Source organism: Odontomachus brunneus, unplaced genomic scaffold (genome assembly GCF_010583005.1).
Source record: "Odontomachus brunneus isolate Ranch 3 - 2012 unplaced genomic scaffold, Obru_v1 Obru_scaffold_027, whole genome shotgun sequence".
Lineage (NCBI taxonomy): Eukaryota > Metazoa > Arthropoda > Insecta > Hymenoptera > Formicidae > Odontomachus > Odontomachus brunneus.
This window is the reverse complement of record NW_022639477.1, coordinates 316,273-333,409: the sequence shown is the minus strand read 5'-3', so window position 1 is coordinate 333,409 and position 17,137 is coordinate 316,273. Positions and strand designations below refer to the sequence as shown.

General features: G+C 46.1%; 2 protein-coding genes and 1 long non-coding RNA gene across 14 annotated transcripts in view; 1 reads left to right on the top strand and 2 right to left on the bottom strand.

The window, feature by feature from the left end:
* Positions 1-745, bottom strand: part of LOC116842830 (protein groucho-like) — a 28,436-nt gene extending 27,691 nt beyond the window's left edge. For 3 of the 4 annotated variants that reach the window (XM_032812564.1, XM_032812566.1, XM_032812565.1), the window contains exon 1: positions 220-271. Coding sequence is in view for 1 of the 4 variants with exons in the window: in XM_032812567.1 (XP_032668458.1) it covers positions 220-315 (96 nt within the window). In the remaining 3 variants the exon portion in view is untranslated. Of the gene's footprint in view, positions 1-219 lie in introns of all 4 variants that reach the window. The other variant, XM_032812567.1, reaches the window with a different exon arrangement.
* A 155-nt stretch (positions 746-900) lies between these two features.
* LOC116842849 lies at positions 901-8,361 on the top strand. Of its 6 annotated transcripts, XR_004377780.1 has the most exons (5): positions 901-1,109; positions 1,245-1,369; positions 1,625-1,838; positions 2,795-4,743; positions 4,833-8,361. It is a non-coding gene; the product is annotated as an uncharacterized LOC116842849 (long non-coding RNA). The 6 variants fall into 6 exon arrangements; XR_004377779.1 differs by having other exon boundaries at positions 1,245-1,838; XR_004377777.1 differs by having other exon boundaries at positions 901-1,369.
* On the bottom strand, positions 7,830-17,129 carry LOC116842827 (large proline-rich protein bag6). 4 transcript variants are annotated; one of them, XM_032812557.1, is made up of 20 exons: positions 16,529-17,129; positions 16,085-16,205; positions 15,611-15,814; positions 14,525-14,732; positions 14,157-14,269; positions 13,713-13,878; positions 13,281-13,404; positions 13,012-13,212; positions 12,702-12,918; positions 12,504-12,629; positions 12,214-12,424; positions 11,682-11,965; positions 11,451-11,603; positions 11,321-11,384; positions 10,889-11,012; positions 10,386-10,692; positions 10,175-10,308; positions 9,882-10,094; positions 9,659-9,769; positions 7,830-9,359 (listed from the first exon to the last, which is right to left on the bottom strand). In XM_032812557.1, the coding sequence occupies exons 1-20, from the start codon at positions 16,589-16,591 to the stop codon at positions 8,991-8,993; spliced, it is 3,513 nt and encodes a 1,170-aa protein (XP_032668448.1). In that variant the 5' UTR covers positions 16,592-17,129; the 3' UTR covers positions 7,830-8,990. The 4 variants fall into 4 exon arrangements, with proteins under 4 accessions (XP_032668448.1, XP_032668446.1, XP_032668447.1 ...); XM_032812555.1 differs by having other exon boundaries at positions 7,830-9,413; positions 16,529-17,127; XM_032812556.1 differs by having other exon boundaries at positions 7,830-9,413; positions 12,504-12,623; positions 16,529-17,126.
* Between the last annotated feature and the right edge of the window lie 8 nt (positions 17,130-17,137).

The following is a 17,137-nucleotide window of genomic DNA, read 5'->3' as shown; positions in this document are numbered from 1 at the left end:
GAGAGAGAGAGAGAGAGAGAGAGAGAGAGAGAGAGAGAGAGAGAGAGAGAGAGAGAGAAAGAAAGAGCGCAAAGCCGTGCGTGACGTGTCCATTGTACACGTTGGCAAGGAAAGCGTTCGTGACTCCGAGAGACGGGGACTTATTCGCCACGCTCTGTCAGGACCCGTCCGCTCGGCGACGATGACTCGCTTATTTAGGACAACAATAATCCGACGTACCGGGTGTCGTGCTGCAGCTGCCGCGGCCGCGGCGGCCGCCGCCGCGTTGATACCAGCGGCCGTGGCCGCGTTGATACCAGCGGCAGTGGAATACATCCTGCCCGATGTACCTCGACGCCTTCTTCCGCAACTTCTCTACTACCGCACCTCGTGATAAACACTGTCGCAAGCACTCATCACAGCCTCGGCTCGTCAGAGGAGGCCGTGAATATCGAGACCCTCGATGTGTGGAACACCCACGCGACACACCAGACCGCAAAGCAGCTCACACACACACACACACACAAACTCCACGTCACACCGTCGAACACTGCCAACTTTCACAAGTGTGCACAGTCGTGAATGTGACGATTGCGTATTGTTGCTGTTGTTGCGGCTCGTTGACCAAGTAACGCATGCCGTACAGGACGACACAATGACGATGACGATACGAGCGTGCTCGTCGCAATCCAGAGATTATCGTCGCAATCCGCGTCACCAGAACACACCATTAAAAACGACACGTACCCACCGACGCGTGAGCATCAACTGCTTACAGCGCGCACGGCGGCGCACGGGACAGCGAGCGGCGAGCGCTCGCCCCGCCACCTTTCGGACGCCAGGTGTCGCCCGGCGCGCCCTCCACGTGCTCCACGAACTTTGCTTATTCCGCAGACGCGCGCCACCGCGTCGCGAGCTCCGAGGTGGGGGAGTGCGATATGTGCTCGTCTTCACCCCCGAAGCCGTCCCGCGCGAGTCATGCGAGACATTTGTCCGAGACACGTTACATAGATGCGTTTTGCCGATGTGCTGAACTGCGGATTCTTTTTAAAGACCTCGAAGCTTTCTAAGCAACGTCGTAAAAATGTTTGAAAGGAACTTAGAACCTCCGCACAAGACATCCGTAACATGTTACGTTACGTTAAGTACTGACAATACAATGATCTGTAAAATTAAACTTAAGGCACAAAGAAATCCGTAAACTTAACATGTTACGAATGTTCTTGTGCGGAGGCTCTTACGGGACAGTAATATGTTTTTTTCAGATTTCTTCAAAGTGTTTTCAAGATACCTTTCAGAAGTTTCCGCTGACTGGGACATGCACACGTTGCAGTAAACGCGCCCACTCGGTCAAGCTTCTTCAGAAGTTGGGACTGAAGATTGAACGAGCGTGGGTGCTTTGTGATGATAAGTAACGTTGCACTGAGAGAAGAGTATGGTTGATCTAACTAAAATCACAGTTACTTCTGGCTTCCGTACTTATTGGTTATGCTAACATGAAAACAGTCATATGCGTGTCGGATTATTATCGCTAACTTTGTAGTAAAATTGTAATAAAAAAGATGTGGAGTTTCCTTAACCACAATTTTTGTGATTACTTTTCTATGTGGCTGTATTTACAAATGTTCTTTTCTTAATGCAACAGGAAACAAATCGTTCGTACGATGCAACAGCTACATTGATATCTCAGAGGGATCCTGATTCCGGGAAAGACTTGGAAGTTGAGTGGGAACGCGGACATCATCCTCGTTGGGGCGTAGAAACGTTGCGGAGGAAATCCCGCACGCTATTCTGCGACTTATCATCGTCGCACTCGGACGGACGGACGGACGGAGAAGAAGGAGCAGAAGGAGGAGGTGGTAAGGATGGTATATGTACGAATCGAGAGATAACGCGCGCACGAAATGTCCGAGTAGCGGCGAGATAATGCTCTCGTATCTCGCCGACTGCTTTCTCTCTCCCCCTCTCTCTCTCTCTCTCTCTCTCTCTCTCTCTCTCTCTCTCGGGCGAGTGAGCTGGCCAGGAGAAGTCCGCCGTCGTCGACGCGCGTTCACTACCAATCTTTATCGAGGCTGTTATCTCGCGGAGGAGTATTGCGCAACAAGGCGCGATGCTTCCCCCCGCGTGCGGAATATATAACGTTTCCTGTAGCCGGATCGATCCGGCAAGAAAGAGAGAGAGAGAAAGATTTCTTCTAGCGTCTTGTTTTCGATACACTTTCGGGGTGCGTCCCGCCGTCGACCTTTGCGGCGGTACGGGATTACGCCTGCCGGTGCGGGAACAACTCGCTTATCGGTCTTATCGTGCCCCTCTTTTATCGGTCAGTAATCGCTTACGGACTTTCGTACCGATCACCGGATCGCGATATATCGCGGGGACTTTTACTCATTCACTATCGAGTGCACGAGTGTCAACAGCGCGTGCACTGATACTTTCGCAAGAACTAACGGCGATACGCGATATCGCTATCGCTCGTGATAATAAGAGGAAAATATGCCCGCGACACAACAATATAAACGAGTAAAAAGCCAATCCGTCGTCCTCTCTCCCGCAAATCCCGCGCTCGGTAATCCTCAGATTAGAACGAGCGTTCGCCGAATCATTATAATCAACAACGACGGAAATATAGTGTGTGTATATATATGTATGTATATATATATATATATATATATATATATATATATATATATATATATATGTATATATGTGTGTATTTATTATCGAAGGTTCCCGATACAATTGCGTATTTGACCGAGACACTTTGGTACCTGGCAAATTGAAACATTCAGTTCTAACAAAGGATATTTTCCAACAGGTGGTCCAAGGAAATCGGTTGGGAAAACTACAAGGAGCCAACAGCGTGAAAAACGGCAAAAGACCAACCAATGCGGATCTAATGTTGAAAACAAGAAAAATAAATGCTGAACACAGAGTTGCGTTACAGAAAGGAGTGAGTTGCCCACAAAAAGCGAAGAAAAAGAAGAAGAAACAGACAAAAGAAGAAGCAGAAAAGGACAAGATTTGTTCTTTTGAGCCGTAGGTTACAGTAATCCAAAATTCCGGCAATAAGTTACACAAACCCGTCTCTAATGAGGAGACGTTTGTTCGCACATTTCATACGCTCGTTCGTTTCAATGACGCACGTTTTCGCGCTGGAAAGTATCGCGTCAAAATACTTCTCGTCGCGTTGCGTCAGCTCGTCGACGCGCGAATCGGATACGCGCTCGGCGGTTGGCTCGTCGAAAAACGTGTTTATCGGTTAATTGGCATTATTCTTGTCGGATGGTCGGTAACGGCCTGCCAATTGGCACGGTCGTTAATCGGTCGGCGATATATAGGGCAGCCAAGCGACACTGTCGCGGCTCGCACGTGCGAACGTGGACGGACTGCGGCCTTGACGACGACGACGCTTGACTTCCGCTTCCGCGATCTCGTTATCCTCTTCGTCGCGGCGAATGTTGTCGAGGCGACTAATGTACGTGCGCAAGAAAGAGAGAGAGAGAGAGAGAAAGAAAGAACGAGGCTTCGACTTATGAATTGACAGGCACTCGTTCTTCTCGCTCCACGCACGAGCGTCACGTTTGTCGCGAATTCCGCTTCGGTAGTTTCGCGAGAAATAAGAAACAATAGAGTGGAAACACTACGAGAGACGAAGCCGCGCGGAGTCCGTTTGAAGATCCAAAAAAGAATCCGCGCGTGTGCGAGAAGCAGCAGTTGACTTTCACCTAAGCGCACACAACGAGAAAAGACGAGGAGGGAACGAGAAGTTTTTATTCTTTTTTATTTCGATTTTTATTTTCAGAATTTTCACGGAGGTTTTATGTTAATCCAGTCGCGTCGATGGCGCTTGCGATAAGCACGTTGCGCTGAAACCACGGCGAGAACGCGTCTCCCCCATGACTCAGGTCGGTGACTGTTCGCGGGCGGGCGAGATGACGTTGCGAGCGGTTTCGTGCGAGACCAACGGAAGAGCCGCCGTGATCCGGATGGAATATTATGAAAATGACGGAGGTGTGCGCGCGTGGAAACGCGAGGGAGGAAGAAATCGCGTTACGTGCCGCGAGGGCGCGACGCGGAAAAAAGCTCTCAAATCTCTTCTCTTTCTCTCCCGCTCTCATTCTCCCTCTCGTCGAGCTTTGACTTGACGCTCGCCGCCGCCAACGACGACGACGACAGCAGCAGCAGCAACAGCAGCAGCAGCAGTAGCAACGACGCAACTCCGATTGCAAAAAAGCTCTCGCCCTCCCGGAAAGCTTCGTTTCTCAGTGATATCTCTCTCTTTGCCCCTTTTCGCGCAACTCGACGCGCGTGATTACGCACGCAGCTATACATTGACGCTCGCGCAAGCAAAGATTCGTAAGCATTTCTTCGCGCGTATCCGCGCCTGGAGAACGAAGGAAAACTACTCGTTCAGGATAGCGCCGAGGCGCTGTTACAAGCGAAGTCAAGAAAAAGGTACGCGACTTATTTCACGTCCCCTATTTCCCTTAATATTCGCCGGGTTAGGGTACCGAAGACGAAAGAGAGAGAGAGAGAAGCAGAGACACGGCTGGTTACTTTTCATCCGTCAAGTCCATCGGAGCGACGGGCTGCGGAAAGAGCCTCTGGTACGGGTCGAATCGAAGCAAGGAATGAGAGCGAGACGATAAGGTGATCGTCGTCGTCGTCATCATGGAGGGTGGAGGAAGAAAACAGGCAGGAGAAGAAGAAAGAGGAGAGCGGAGGAATAGGAGGAGAAGGAGGAGGAGGAGGAGTAGCTCGGTGGTACGCGGCGCGAAATGCTCTTCGCTGATTTCCTTCTCTAAATATGGCCGCCTTCGTGTACGCTTCTCTCACTCTTTCTCTTCTTCCAGGTGTACCGTCGCAACGCAACGCGACGCGACGCGACGCCGCGCGCCGTAACCGGCCCTGCTTGCTCGAGGTTCTACTTGATTGCCAAGGCGTCTTAACCTCGGCCTCGTAGCAGCAACGGCAGCCAGCATCAGCAGCAGCAGTGGCGACGACGACGACGGCGGCGGCACTAGCAGTCTCAGCAACCAACAACGGCGTCCGCGCGGACCGCTCGACTGAAGCTCCGACGACGCGATAGTCACCTATAAGAATCGCGCTCGACGCGGCGTAGCCAACCTGTGAGCATAAAAATACGCGGCGACGCCCCGGCTCGAATAAAGAGGCGTCGTCGATCGGTGAAAAAGGCCAATCCGACCGAAAGAACGCCGGCTCGCCGGCCAATCTCACGCGCGCGCTTTAGTACCCGACGACAGCTGGTCGTCGAGTCCGCGCGGACACTGTGTGCACGTCGGACGTATCTCTACCTATGGACCTACCTACCTACCTACCTACCTACCTTACCTACCTTACCTACCTATCTACCTACCTATCAACCTACCTATCTACCAACCTACCTACCTACCTACCTACCTACCTACCTACCTACCTACCAACCTACCTACCTACCAATCTACCTACCAACCTACCTACCTACCTACCTACCTATCTACCAACCTACCTTACCTACATCTACCTAGCTATCTCTATAACTTTGCTACCTATCTACCTACTTATTTATTAACCTAGCTGTCTATCTATATATCTACCTATCAACCAACCTACATCTACCTAACTTCTATCTACGTCTGCCTATTCATACATATATCTACGTATCTGCATCTACTTACTACATTTATCTACCTACTTATATATACTTGTGTCTACCTATTTACACCTTATCTACTTACTTACCCAGACAGCATAAAATGTTTCAGAATTATCTTGAATGTGACTAGAATGTCTTCGATATCGTAGAATGTATCAGAATATCTTAAAACGCATTCTGAGGATGTTCAGAATAATCTCAAGGTGTTCTGTTATTTGGTATTATCTATACTGAGAAAAAATGCTTGATATTTGTATAACTATAATCACGTAGAGAAATAATTACTAAAAGTTATAGTCAAAAGAATTTTTTTTCTTTTATTAAATTCTACTATAGTATTAATGATAATATAACCTTATGTATATATTACTATTACTACTTTCGTATTAAGACAACCAAAAGAATACTTATAATTTTAATTAGATGAAGGATTTTTTTCTCAGTGTGCCTAATTATCTTTTTTTCTTATGCTTGTCTACATGCTTCTTTTCGCGATAGCACGTACGTAAAGTGTGTACGTATATGTGGACGTATGTGGTGTACGCACAGTGATCGAGGGTACATTTCGGAAAGAGAGAAAAAGAGCGAGTAGCAAAGATAGAAGAACATAGGGTTGTATTCCCGTCGGTCTCTCCTGTTCCGGGCACTGTAAATGACGACGAAGATGACGATGGCTGTTCCAGCGGCAGCGGGAACGTCGTCTTCGTCGCGCAGCCGGCGCGAAAAAACGCCAAGTCGTAGCGGGAGATGCCGTTGTCGTCGCGTAGGTCGTCGTCGTCGTGTCGTCGTGTTGGTCTGTGACCAATTAATGCCGACGCCTTTTCTTTTTCCAGATATCTCGAAATAGTTGGACGATGTTCGTACTCGATAGCCGACGACGAGTCGGAGAAACATTCGGTCAAGCATGTAACGATCGCCTCTTCATCCTCTGCTGGTCTTCTTTCCGCTCTTTCCCCCTCTCCTCTGCTGGTCGGAAAAGAGATATTACGTGACGTTACATTGTATCTCGTCTGGGAAAAAGAGGAAATGATCCCGACCGTAACCTGAACTCGACGACCGCCTGGTCGTTTCAGTTCATATTGCGCGCGAATATGTAGTCGCCGTGTCAGGTCGCCACGTATATCGCTCGATCGCGCGCTAATATCGCCGACGAATTAAAGACTGCTTATCTACCCGATGTAGCTCAATCGATCGCGATCGAATCGCTCGTTCGGCATATATAAGAATCATAGAGTTCCGAGTAAGACGCAGGGATAACGAGATATCTTCTACGGAAATTCAATCACTTCGTTCCTCGGCGTAAGAACGAACGCTGTAAACACACTGCGGGGATCATCGATCGGAGATTTTTCCCAAGATCAGTCCGGCGATCTGGATTGAATCGTCGCGAAAACCCGTGCTCGAGAGAGATCCGTTACTGTCAATCGCGCGCGGCCGATCGAAATCGAATTTACGGACGGCTCGCTAACTCGCTCGTTCACTCGAGCCGAATGAAATTCCAGCGATATCGCCCCAAGTCGCTTCGAGGCAAACGAGCTAAAAATTGCGAGCTGTCCCCTTTCTACCGCGTTACGGTTCTCGATTATGATGTCGATAATGACAGTTGGCGCACTCGGGCTCGCGAACGATTATGAAAATGCAATCGAGGATATCCAGTTCTCCTCCAGCGCGGAGGAGGCGAACCCAACCAACCAGCAAGCGAGCGAGCAAGCGGCTGGATACCGATGCTGGAGTCCGATTTCTTTCCGACGGGCGTGATAGCCAGTCGCGCGTGTAACTAACGGCTGCACTCTCGCCTTTTACAGATGTTACACGCCACGGCGCCGCGTGATTACATCGCCGCGATCTACGATCCGATGTCGAATTAGCGATAAGTAAAAGGAAATCGATGAGACCGAACACAATCGACCGAGTCGTAACGATGAGTCATACTTGAAATATACTTCCGTTTCTCATTTACCGTTCGCTCTGCGTGTTCTCCGACTTGTCAATCAGTTGAGTCACGCCGTTCACAAAGATATCTTCCTCATTGGCATTTCACGTGCGTTAATTTCGATCGTTGAGCCGCACTTACCGTATTTTTTCTCGTTGCCTCGGACCAATTTCCTCGGCGCGGTATCCTTGGGGTTTCAGTCTCCAACGATCTTATCGCTCGGGACACTCGAAGGGAGAAAAAAGACGGAGAGACAGAGGAAAAGGGATACACAATTTTATTTTATTAATATTTCCTTTCCTCGTACAACTGTTGGTGGACATTAGAACGATTAACTTTTACTTCCACGTACGCTATGTTTACCATAGTCGCGCCTAGTCAATACGTATAGATTTGCCAGCGATTCGCTCGTCGTATAGAAAGACTCCGTCCCGTAAACAGCCCGGGGGCATCGTTCATCGGACGTCGAAAATTAATTGTCTATACAAAATATCCGACAAGATTCCGGTGAGGCTCACATACGCGCATAACGTCGTACTTCGATAAAGTGTCGCGTTAACGCAAAGTGTTCTCCCAAATGCGATTCTACGGAAAAAGGTGTGTATGTGTGTGTGTGTGTGTGTGTGTGTGTGTGTGTGTGTGTGTATGTGTGAGAGAGAGAGAGAGAAAGACAGATCGAATTCAGCCTATTTTATCCTTTATTTTAGGAGTCATCCCGAGTCGTCTGTTGCATATATACGCTGCAACCCGGAACGGCCAATTTGAGAAAATGAAAGAGAAATTACAAAGAAAAGAGAAAAAAGCCAGCGAGTAGAAACAGAGGTTGTGGAAACAAAGTTATGTCGTGTTGTGGTAAGTGCAAAAATTATATAAATAGATGTGTGCACAGTTAACAATTTTTACACCTATGTATATATATATAATATATATATATAATATATATACAGGGTGTCCTCTATACAATTCCGAAATAGCGAAATTGATGTCGACTTTCCCTCAGTAAAAATGAGACGGGAAGTTCGATCCCACGAACACCCCGTGTATTAATTATCGGCTATAAACGTAATAACCCCGTATGATAGCGACGGTGTTTTCTATCGAAGCGAACATTGATATCGAGGAGGGATATGGAAAATGCGTAAGTGCGTATTCGTGCAGTGTCGATCGTACATTTCACACAGCAGACGCGCACACACATGCACACACGTTCGTCAAAGATCATCCCATTGATCTCTCTTCTGCGCGTTATTACAATACTTAGGGAAACCGAGGAGCCTCCGCGCGAGAAGCTCCTCGATTCTCATGTGACTACAGCCTTTGTCGGTTATTGAATTAGCCTAATGTATCCTCCTCCTTCTCTTTCTCGGTAGTAGCATATCTCTAAATCAAATCATGTTATATACCTTGCTGCCGACCGTGTTATTATTTCGGCGGACGCTCCTGATCCGCAAAATATTTGGTCGCGTTCGGGAAGCGCAGTGGGTCCGGAAAGTCTGCTGTGCCGTATCTACACGGGTTCAAGCAATCCCTGATTGCTTGACCGAAGGCGCGTCTCACAGCGGGATCCGCTGCGACAGCCACAGCAGCACCTTCAACCTCCTCGACGCCGGCGCGACCAACACCCTCTCGCACCAGTCGTTCCATGGACGCTGCTATTGTGGAGTGATTCGGTGTGGGGCTGACCAGCAGGCGTGGTTTCTGTTGCTCGATGAGCTTACGACGCTTGGTGGGTAGTCCGCCGAGGTATGCGTCACTGAATGTCGTCACGCCGCTATTCGTCACTCCCTGCATCTGCAACTGACGACGTTGCCTCACACCGTCGCGAGCGATAATCGGCACCCAATCCTAAAAGTGGCATTCGACTCGTATTTTAATTTGACGTCGCGCTCTCAGAAACAGCACGGTATTATTGAATTGTTTTTAACCGCACGCGTCGAAAAATATCGACAGAAATCTCTTGGATTGTTGTATAATTCAATTGAATTTTTCACTTTCTAATAAGACTGGATTTGAAAGTTTGATTTGGGAAATTGAAGTATATGTTAGTTAACACTAGATAAGCCGCCGTTCATAATCGCGTCGTGTCATACCGAGGGTAAAGCTTCATGACCAGTGAATGTTTCCGGAACTTCCTCTCTGTCTTCAGGTACGGTCGAACTCTCGCGCGTCGTCCGTTGCTCCAGAGTCTCTGTTTCCATCGGCTACACACATAGTTTGATATATATATATATATATATATATATATATATATATATATATATATAAAAGACAAAAAAAACATATAGTAGCGCAAATAGACTAAGGAATAGTTACTTCGTCTTCGGGTGGCGTTTGAGTAGGCTGACGGGTCGAAGCAGAGGATTGTACCGACGACTGTTGAGACGGAGAATCTTTATACACCAAAAGTGAGACGATCTCCGAATCAGTGGGTTGCGGCGCGCGAAGGGAATAAGTACGGAAATGTTCAATAAATCCGTTCAGTATCCATTGACGAAGCGAAGACGGGATTCCTTCCAACCTGTCGCTCTGGCAAGTAAATTACAGACATTTTGTGAGTAATTTCGCTTTGTATTATCGTATTTGAGCTAAAGCAAGTTTGAACTAACCAGAAAGCGTGACATAATCGCCTCTAATCCGGCTTGGCCACCTTGTAAAGAGTATCGTAGCACTGCACAAAATTGCTTGCCCAGATTTTTCACGATGTCCAACGTGTCCTGTGCGAACCACCTGTCGTCGTAAGCTGCAAACACATATCCGATTATAACGTGTAAAATATATTCATAAAGAAAACACTACCGAGATTCATAAAAAACTAACCGGTGTCGAATAAAATTCTAAGTATATCTTTTATGGAGCGAGCGATCAACAATTCGATAGTTGCGTAGACGTCAATGCGTGAGTCGCTTCTGCCTCCGGCGTCTTCCTCAAACGCTAGAAATTCCCGGAGATATGGTTGTAGATGAGAGAGCAGACTTTCAGCCACCTGCTCTTGTATAGCGTTTCGCGACGTAGCGCTCGGGAACTCGTGCCACAAGAAGTCCTGCAATGGTCTGCGTAAACGAGAGATGGGCTCCCATTCACCGCAGCTCAGTCTGAATACTCCGTCCACTGTTATGTTTTGAGCCTGCAATCGCAAAATGCATGTTACGATTCCTTCTTTTAGTGTTTTCTATTTGGCAACACAAGTCGATACAAGCCATCATCCTGTTATATTCAGTGAGTAGGATAGGATGATAGTCATTAAATGGAAAGCACTCAATACTGAGTGAAGGTTCGTGAACAGGCAAGCAATAGACAGAGAATAGCGACGTCATAATTACCCCCAATATGAAGAGATCGAAAAGGAAGTTCTCTCTTCTGGCGTCCAACGACGATTGGGAAATATTCATGTTCAAACCAACGCTCTCGAACAAGTCGGCCAAGATGAAGTCACTGATCGAGTTTCTAATCAAAGAGATAATTACACATTAGCGACATGTATATATACATCAAACTTCATAAATGTAGTTCCATTTCTTAGCACGCAAATAATTTCCTTAAAATATTCATGCATCATAGCTATTGAATATTCTAAGAATTGCTCGATTACTCGAATAATCAACAATAATGACACATGAATATTTCATATATGATGCGCCAGGCTGAAAATTTCAAATGTCATCATGCTAGGGAATGGGACTGCATTATGAAGTGCATTTACAATCGTGAAGATGCTATATTCTCCGCGATTTCTCTGTCAATGTCAAACATACCTGTCGCTCACATGTATATTACGGCCCCCGAGCATCTGCAATATGTTGCTGAGACGTTCCGGTACTGCAATACAATCGAAACCGTTAGATCATTATCGGGTAAATATCGAGATCTAATTAATTCAATTACCGTTACTGTTGATAATGTTCGGCTGCGAACGGCTGCCGGCACCCATCTGCTGCAGCAGGCTCCCCAAAAGATTGCTGTTGCCCATGCTCGTGTTTGTCGTGGATGTCCCGGTCGTGGAAGTGGCGCTGGCACTGGTTGAAGTCGAAGTCGTTGCTGAAAAATATCCGTTCGAGTCTATGCAAAGGAAAAGAAGAAAAGTCTTTCTTCCCTTTGGAAGGGAGAGTGCCTTACCGGTTTGCGCTTGGCTCGATGAAGCGTCCGCAGTCGACGCTGCGGTCGTAGACGTTGTGCGCGTTGTTTGCGAAGTTGTCACGCCGCCGTTTGAGTTGGTGCTTGGGGTGCTGGTTGGCGTACGGTATACGTGATGCGAATTGCAGGGCAGATAAGGATCAAAGTCCAGTCCCAGACCAATGCTCATACCGAGGCCCACAGGGTGAGCGTGGTGATGGAACACATGCGGCCGCGATGTACTTCGAGTTTGCGTCGCAGTGGTAGGGTGAGTGCCGACGTTGCTCCTGTATAACACGTGACGTTTGATCGTAAAAATGTTATATTCTGCCATCGTGATGCGATATATATATGTGTGGTGTGATGTGATATAATATTGTATATTGGATATATTCAAGAATCTCTTTTCCCATAAACACTGAGTAAATGTTGATATGAACAAAATAAAAATATGCCGACGAACAAAATGTATATATTTTACGGGAAAAAGACTTCTGAATCCATCTAAACTGAAGAACATTATCGAGGATAGTACCGTGCTTGAGTACTTTGACCAGAATTTGCATTTCCACTGTCGATCGACGCGGGACCACTTTGGGACCCGGTGGTGGCAGGTGAACTCCGCGACGTGTTTATGGTCGTGGCACCGAAACCACTGTGTACCATGTGTCCAGCGACGGCCTGCATGAAATTCCGCATGAAATATGGCGGCGGAGCCGGACCGAATGGAAACACGCCTGTTCTACCTGTGAAGTGAGCAAAATCGTGTCACAAGTGATCGTGTTTTGCGTTTCGTGAAGCGTAATATAAGACCGATTCACTTACGAGTGTTGCCACCGTTGTTGCCTTCACTCGCGGCGTTTTGTTCATTGTTCGCTCCGTCGTCTATATTGCTCTCAGAACTAACCTCCATCAGAACCTCCACATTGTTTGGTAAATTGAACACTGTAACTGAAACCGTAAGGTTTGTTCCGACAAATATATATGATACTTACGATGAGCGCATCGCAATGTGAAACGCACCGAAGGGCGATTGGCCTTGCTCCTGTTGCGGCCGTTCAGTTTGCGATTGTGTCGTGGCATCAGACTCTCGTTCCTGACCATCCTCTTCGGTATGAACGCGTGATGCATTGGACGATTCCGAGTTGTTGTCCGCCTGCGCTTGCTGATTGCCGGCTTCTGGCGTTTCGTCGTTACTGTTATTATTATTAACACCACGACCGTTCAGACTGATATGAGCCTGCGAAAGGTGTAACGAGTAGGGCAACAGCTAGCATCGAGTCAACTGGTAGTCAAGTGTATGTGTATGCACATACATATTCAAGCGACATACCTCTACTTGAATCGGTATACCAGGCTGTAAGATAGCCGAGTGCTGCACTATTATCGGTCTACAACGCAAATTCCTGGGCGGCGGTTGGCTCATGTCGATGATGATATCACTGAGCGCGTGGCAGGTGTGCGACATGTAGTGTAAAATCTCACTAACCCCGTCCACTATACGCTGACTGTCTTCCACAGTGTTCGGACCAGGCTAAACAATAATCGGTTAATCTCAGTAGAAGCGTGCATATTATGTATTGTTGAAAATTATCTATTTACCCCGGGCGGTAACGATGGATCAACCAACGTGAGCACGCAATAACGCTCCAAGTACGGTCTTAACCGATCTTGGGTGTTGTACAGTCTCTGCAATAGCTCAGCCATTTGCGGGGGTCGTGGGAGGCTGGAAGCAAGATGGTTAATGGTTAAGCATTTACAAAAGGAACTACAAGTCATCGTTGCATATACAAGATCTTAAAAGCGTCAAGAAAATTTAACCTTTAGAGACCGGAAAGGCTATTTTTAAACTCTATTAACATTGACATGTTTTTCATGTTTTTTTCACTACATCCTCCAATACACAGACATACACTTGGAACTTGTACATTGGAAACTTAAAATCCTTCAGAAAAACCGCCCAACCTCTGAAGGTTAAACGAGCATCTGTTGGCGTCTATTTAACACGTAAGACTTGTAAATAGCGATAAATACTCTTGCTGCTGCGGTCGTCTGTTTTGTCCAGCGTTGCTCGATGTAGCCCCCGATTGCTCCGTCGCTGCTTGTGCTTGGTGCTGTTGCTGTTGTGGCTGAGTGTCGCTTTGATTATCAGTCGCATCGCTGGTTGCAGTTCTTCCTTCTGCTCCATTATAATTGCCACCTACATATCAAGGATACATCAAAGGGTATGATATAACGAATGAATGCGACAAGCGCATCATATATATAGTTAGATCTATTTAGAGTAATATTCATAATCCAACTTTATATTTAAAATCACCTCAAATTCATTTTTTTAAATGCTATATAGTCAAACAATTTGCAATGTGGTCTGTACTGCATCTTCAAATAAATTTAAAATAATAAACATTCTAAAAACATAATATTGGACCATGGATATTGTCCTCAGACCAAAACTGGATTCGCGAAAGTACCTACCTCGAAATAACGTAACGGCACGTGCACCAGCAGCGGATAGAGCTGCTGTGATAGCAGCCGCGGCTGCCTCCGCAATTCTAGCGCTACCGTCAGCTCGTGCAACATCCGCGTTCCTGAAAACATAATAAGGAATGAAATGTAAGTTGGTGATGAGCAGCAGAAAGAAACTTACTCGACTCTATGAAGCCTATATAAGATTATATGTTGAAAATTGCGGATTAGAATTCGATGAATCAACTAATTTTAATCCTGGTTCTTTTTGTCCCGACTGTGACTAAATTCCAATCTTCAATCCGCAATCCTCAGTCTGCGATATCCAGAGAGAGAGAGAGAGAGAGAAAAACTCTGATCTACGTCTTGTAACTTACTCATCTTGCTCTACGTCCGTCTCTTGCGTGATCAGTTGCTGATGTTGTTGCACTGGCGGCTGCTGATAGTCCGACATTTCGGACGGTGTGGGATGCAGTGGCGCATTTGGATCATCGAGTCTGTCGATCAGTTCATTTATGCGGTCGAGCATGCGGCCAGCGTGACTCAACCGACTACCCGATAAACTATTGCTCAACTGCGGTATCCCTGCGCATACACCACTCACGTTAATAAGACTAAAAGGCACAGGATAATCGCAAAGAATCGAAATATATTAGAGCGAAGAGAGTACGGCTTGTAAGAGCCAAATCACGATTGGTTTGGTGCGAGTGCCATATCTATATTAGATTATTCATGGAGAAGTCTCGTTGTTTGAACATCGTCATGACGTACAGACTGTATATTTTTTGGACCTTAGACAAACGTACGCGGTGTATCTACCTTTCCTTTTATTCAATCTGTCCCTTAATTCCCAAGATGGTATTAAATTTTCCCTATACCATTTGCAAATCAATTAACTGAGGCAACAGTCTTAATTATGAATTATATTTAAAGTTAGAGTAACTTTCAATTACATAAATTACTTTCATTTACATAAATTTCGATATCGATATAAGTAACTAACATCATAGTTTTAACTAAAAATTATCAGACTTTAAATTTTGTCTTAAATTATGAAAAAAATGATTGGGAACATTTATGCATCCTAATTATGGGTTAGCAAATATTATACGCCCAGATCATAACAATGTCCAATTTTATGTTAGTAATGCCCATATTCACATTGTTTTAGTCTACATAGAATAATGATGCATGTAACACAACTCACCATCAGTTTCAGAGTCGGTAAAGCAACTGATATATACCAGATTTTTTCTTAAATATTAAAAATATTTGTGAACATAGCCTTGGAATATAATTGTAAAAGAACTAAGGAGTATAAAAAAAAAGAACTTTCCTGTCTTCGCTATAATGTGTACTTCTTTAATTAGCTTTAATTAGCAAACCAAGTCTGGCCTGAAATTGAGACTCTATCTATAATTGGGACTCTCACTTTATTACTCAACTTATTGAAACTATCTTACCATGACCCTCCACAAACTCAGCTGGCACAGACATAGCACCCAGGTACATCGCGTTTCCATGCATCTGAGCGCGCGTGAGACGGTAATGAGATCGTTGTTGTTGTCTGCTGTTCTGTCCCTGCGCCTGTTGGCCACTGTCGTTTCCCCGTTGACCATGCTGAGGTGGTGCACGATGCACCAGATGCAAGACTTTTCCATTGACATCTGAGGAATCAGATATCACGTCATGCATTATAATAAGTCAGGTGCTTGCAATGAGTTACTTATACTCCATAGATATATTCCTTTCAGCTGAATTACAATGTACTTTTTATTGTTAGAGTAAAGGAAAAATTCCTTTTTTGTTCAACGCTCTAAATATATAATTTAGGGAAAATTGGAAGGAAAAGGGAATGCACAGTTTCAGTGCAGCATCAGTTCAGCTAAAAAGAATAGACCTCATATTAATTGCATAGATATTATGTGCACATGTACCATAATCATTTAATTTGTTATCGTCTTGAAGCACTCGTCCACAATAAATCAACCTCTGTCGGTCAGCCGGTACAGCTACAGATTCTGCTATGTATTCTTTAAAGCCACGGACTGTGATTTGCTTTAAAGAAAATTGAAGAGTTGTAGCATATAGATATAATATGTCCGAGGCAAATGCTCCGGAGCGAGATTTGAGGAACTATACCGCTACGGACACAAAGTTGCTTGATTCGTAGAAAAAAGATAGAGGACAAAGAGAGTCAAATTAGGAGACAAAGTCACATGTTACTGTGACACACAAAACAAGGCGTGCAACTTCTTCCGTGTCCTTACAAGAGACACAACATACACTTATCGTGGGGGACTCGCGAAGATAGAAAATAATTAACGAAGTACAATGTCAATTTATGTATAGAGAACGCCCGGGTGAGGCGGCCAACTTACGTCGTCTTCCAAGGAGAAGACGTGATTCCGCGAATCCAAGGTCTTCACTGTTAAATCGATCATGGTCGGCGCGTACGCGTCTCTTCAGGCTCGACGTGGAAATTCGGAATTGCCGATCGCGAGCGTATGACGAGCGGAAGCGAGCGGCGACAGAGTCGCGTTTATGTTTTGCGCTCGGCTGTGCACGCGAAGGAGAGCAAGCAATTGCAACGTACGCGAGGAAAGTGCACACTGTCTTTACGTCCGCACACACCTTCGACGTTACTCCGAAACCAACCGTGAAGAGAACGCGAGGCGCACGTTCGCAAGCTCCGTTTCTCGGAGCTGAGCGTGGGGGAGGAGAGCGCTAGTGTGTGTGTATATACGTGTGTGTGCGTGTGCGCGGTGTGTTCGATGCGAACTTGCCGAAACCAAGTGGTGATCCACGATTTCCTTCCCCTCTCTCTCACTCTTTCTTTCTTTCTCTTTCACTATATCGCACTACTAATCTCGTATTCGCGTCGATCACGGTCCTCGGCGTTACCTTTCCTTTATCACGAATCTCATTACGGCAACGTCGTGCAATGTCGCGCAATGACGGGAGAGGTTGACGAGAGGGGATGCACTATA

Bases quoted from the DNA above. Each gene is read 5' to 3' on its own strand.
- LOC116842827 (XM_032812555.1), bottom strand. From the start codon at position 16,591: ATGATCGATTTAACAGTGAAGACCTTGGATTCGCGGAATCACGTCTTC. The intron at 11,013-11,320 runs GTATGTTTGACA...CTCTTTGATTAG, and splicing joins AATATACATGTGAGCGACAG to AAACTCGATCAGTGACTTCA. The intron at 10,095-10,174 runs GTTAGTTCAAAC...TTTACTTGCCAG, and splicing joins CGATTATGTCACGCTTTCTG to AGCGACAGGTTGGAAGGAAT.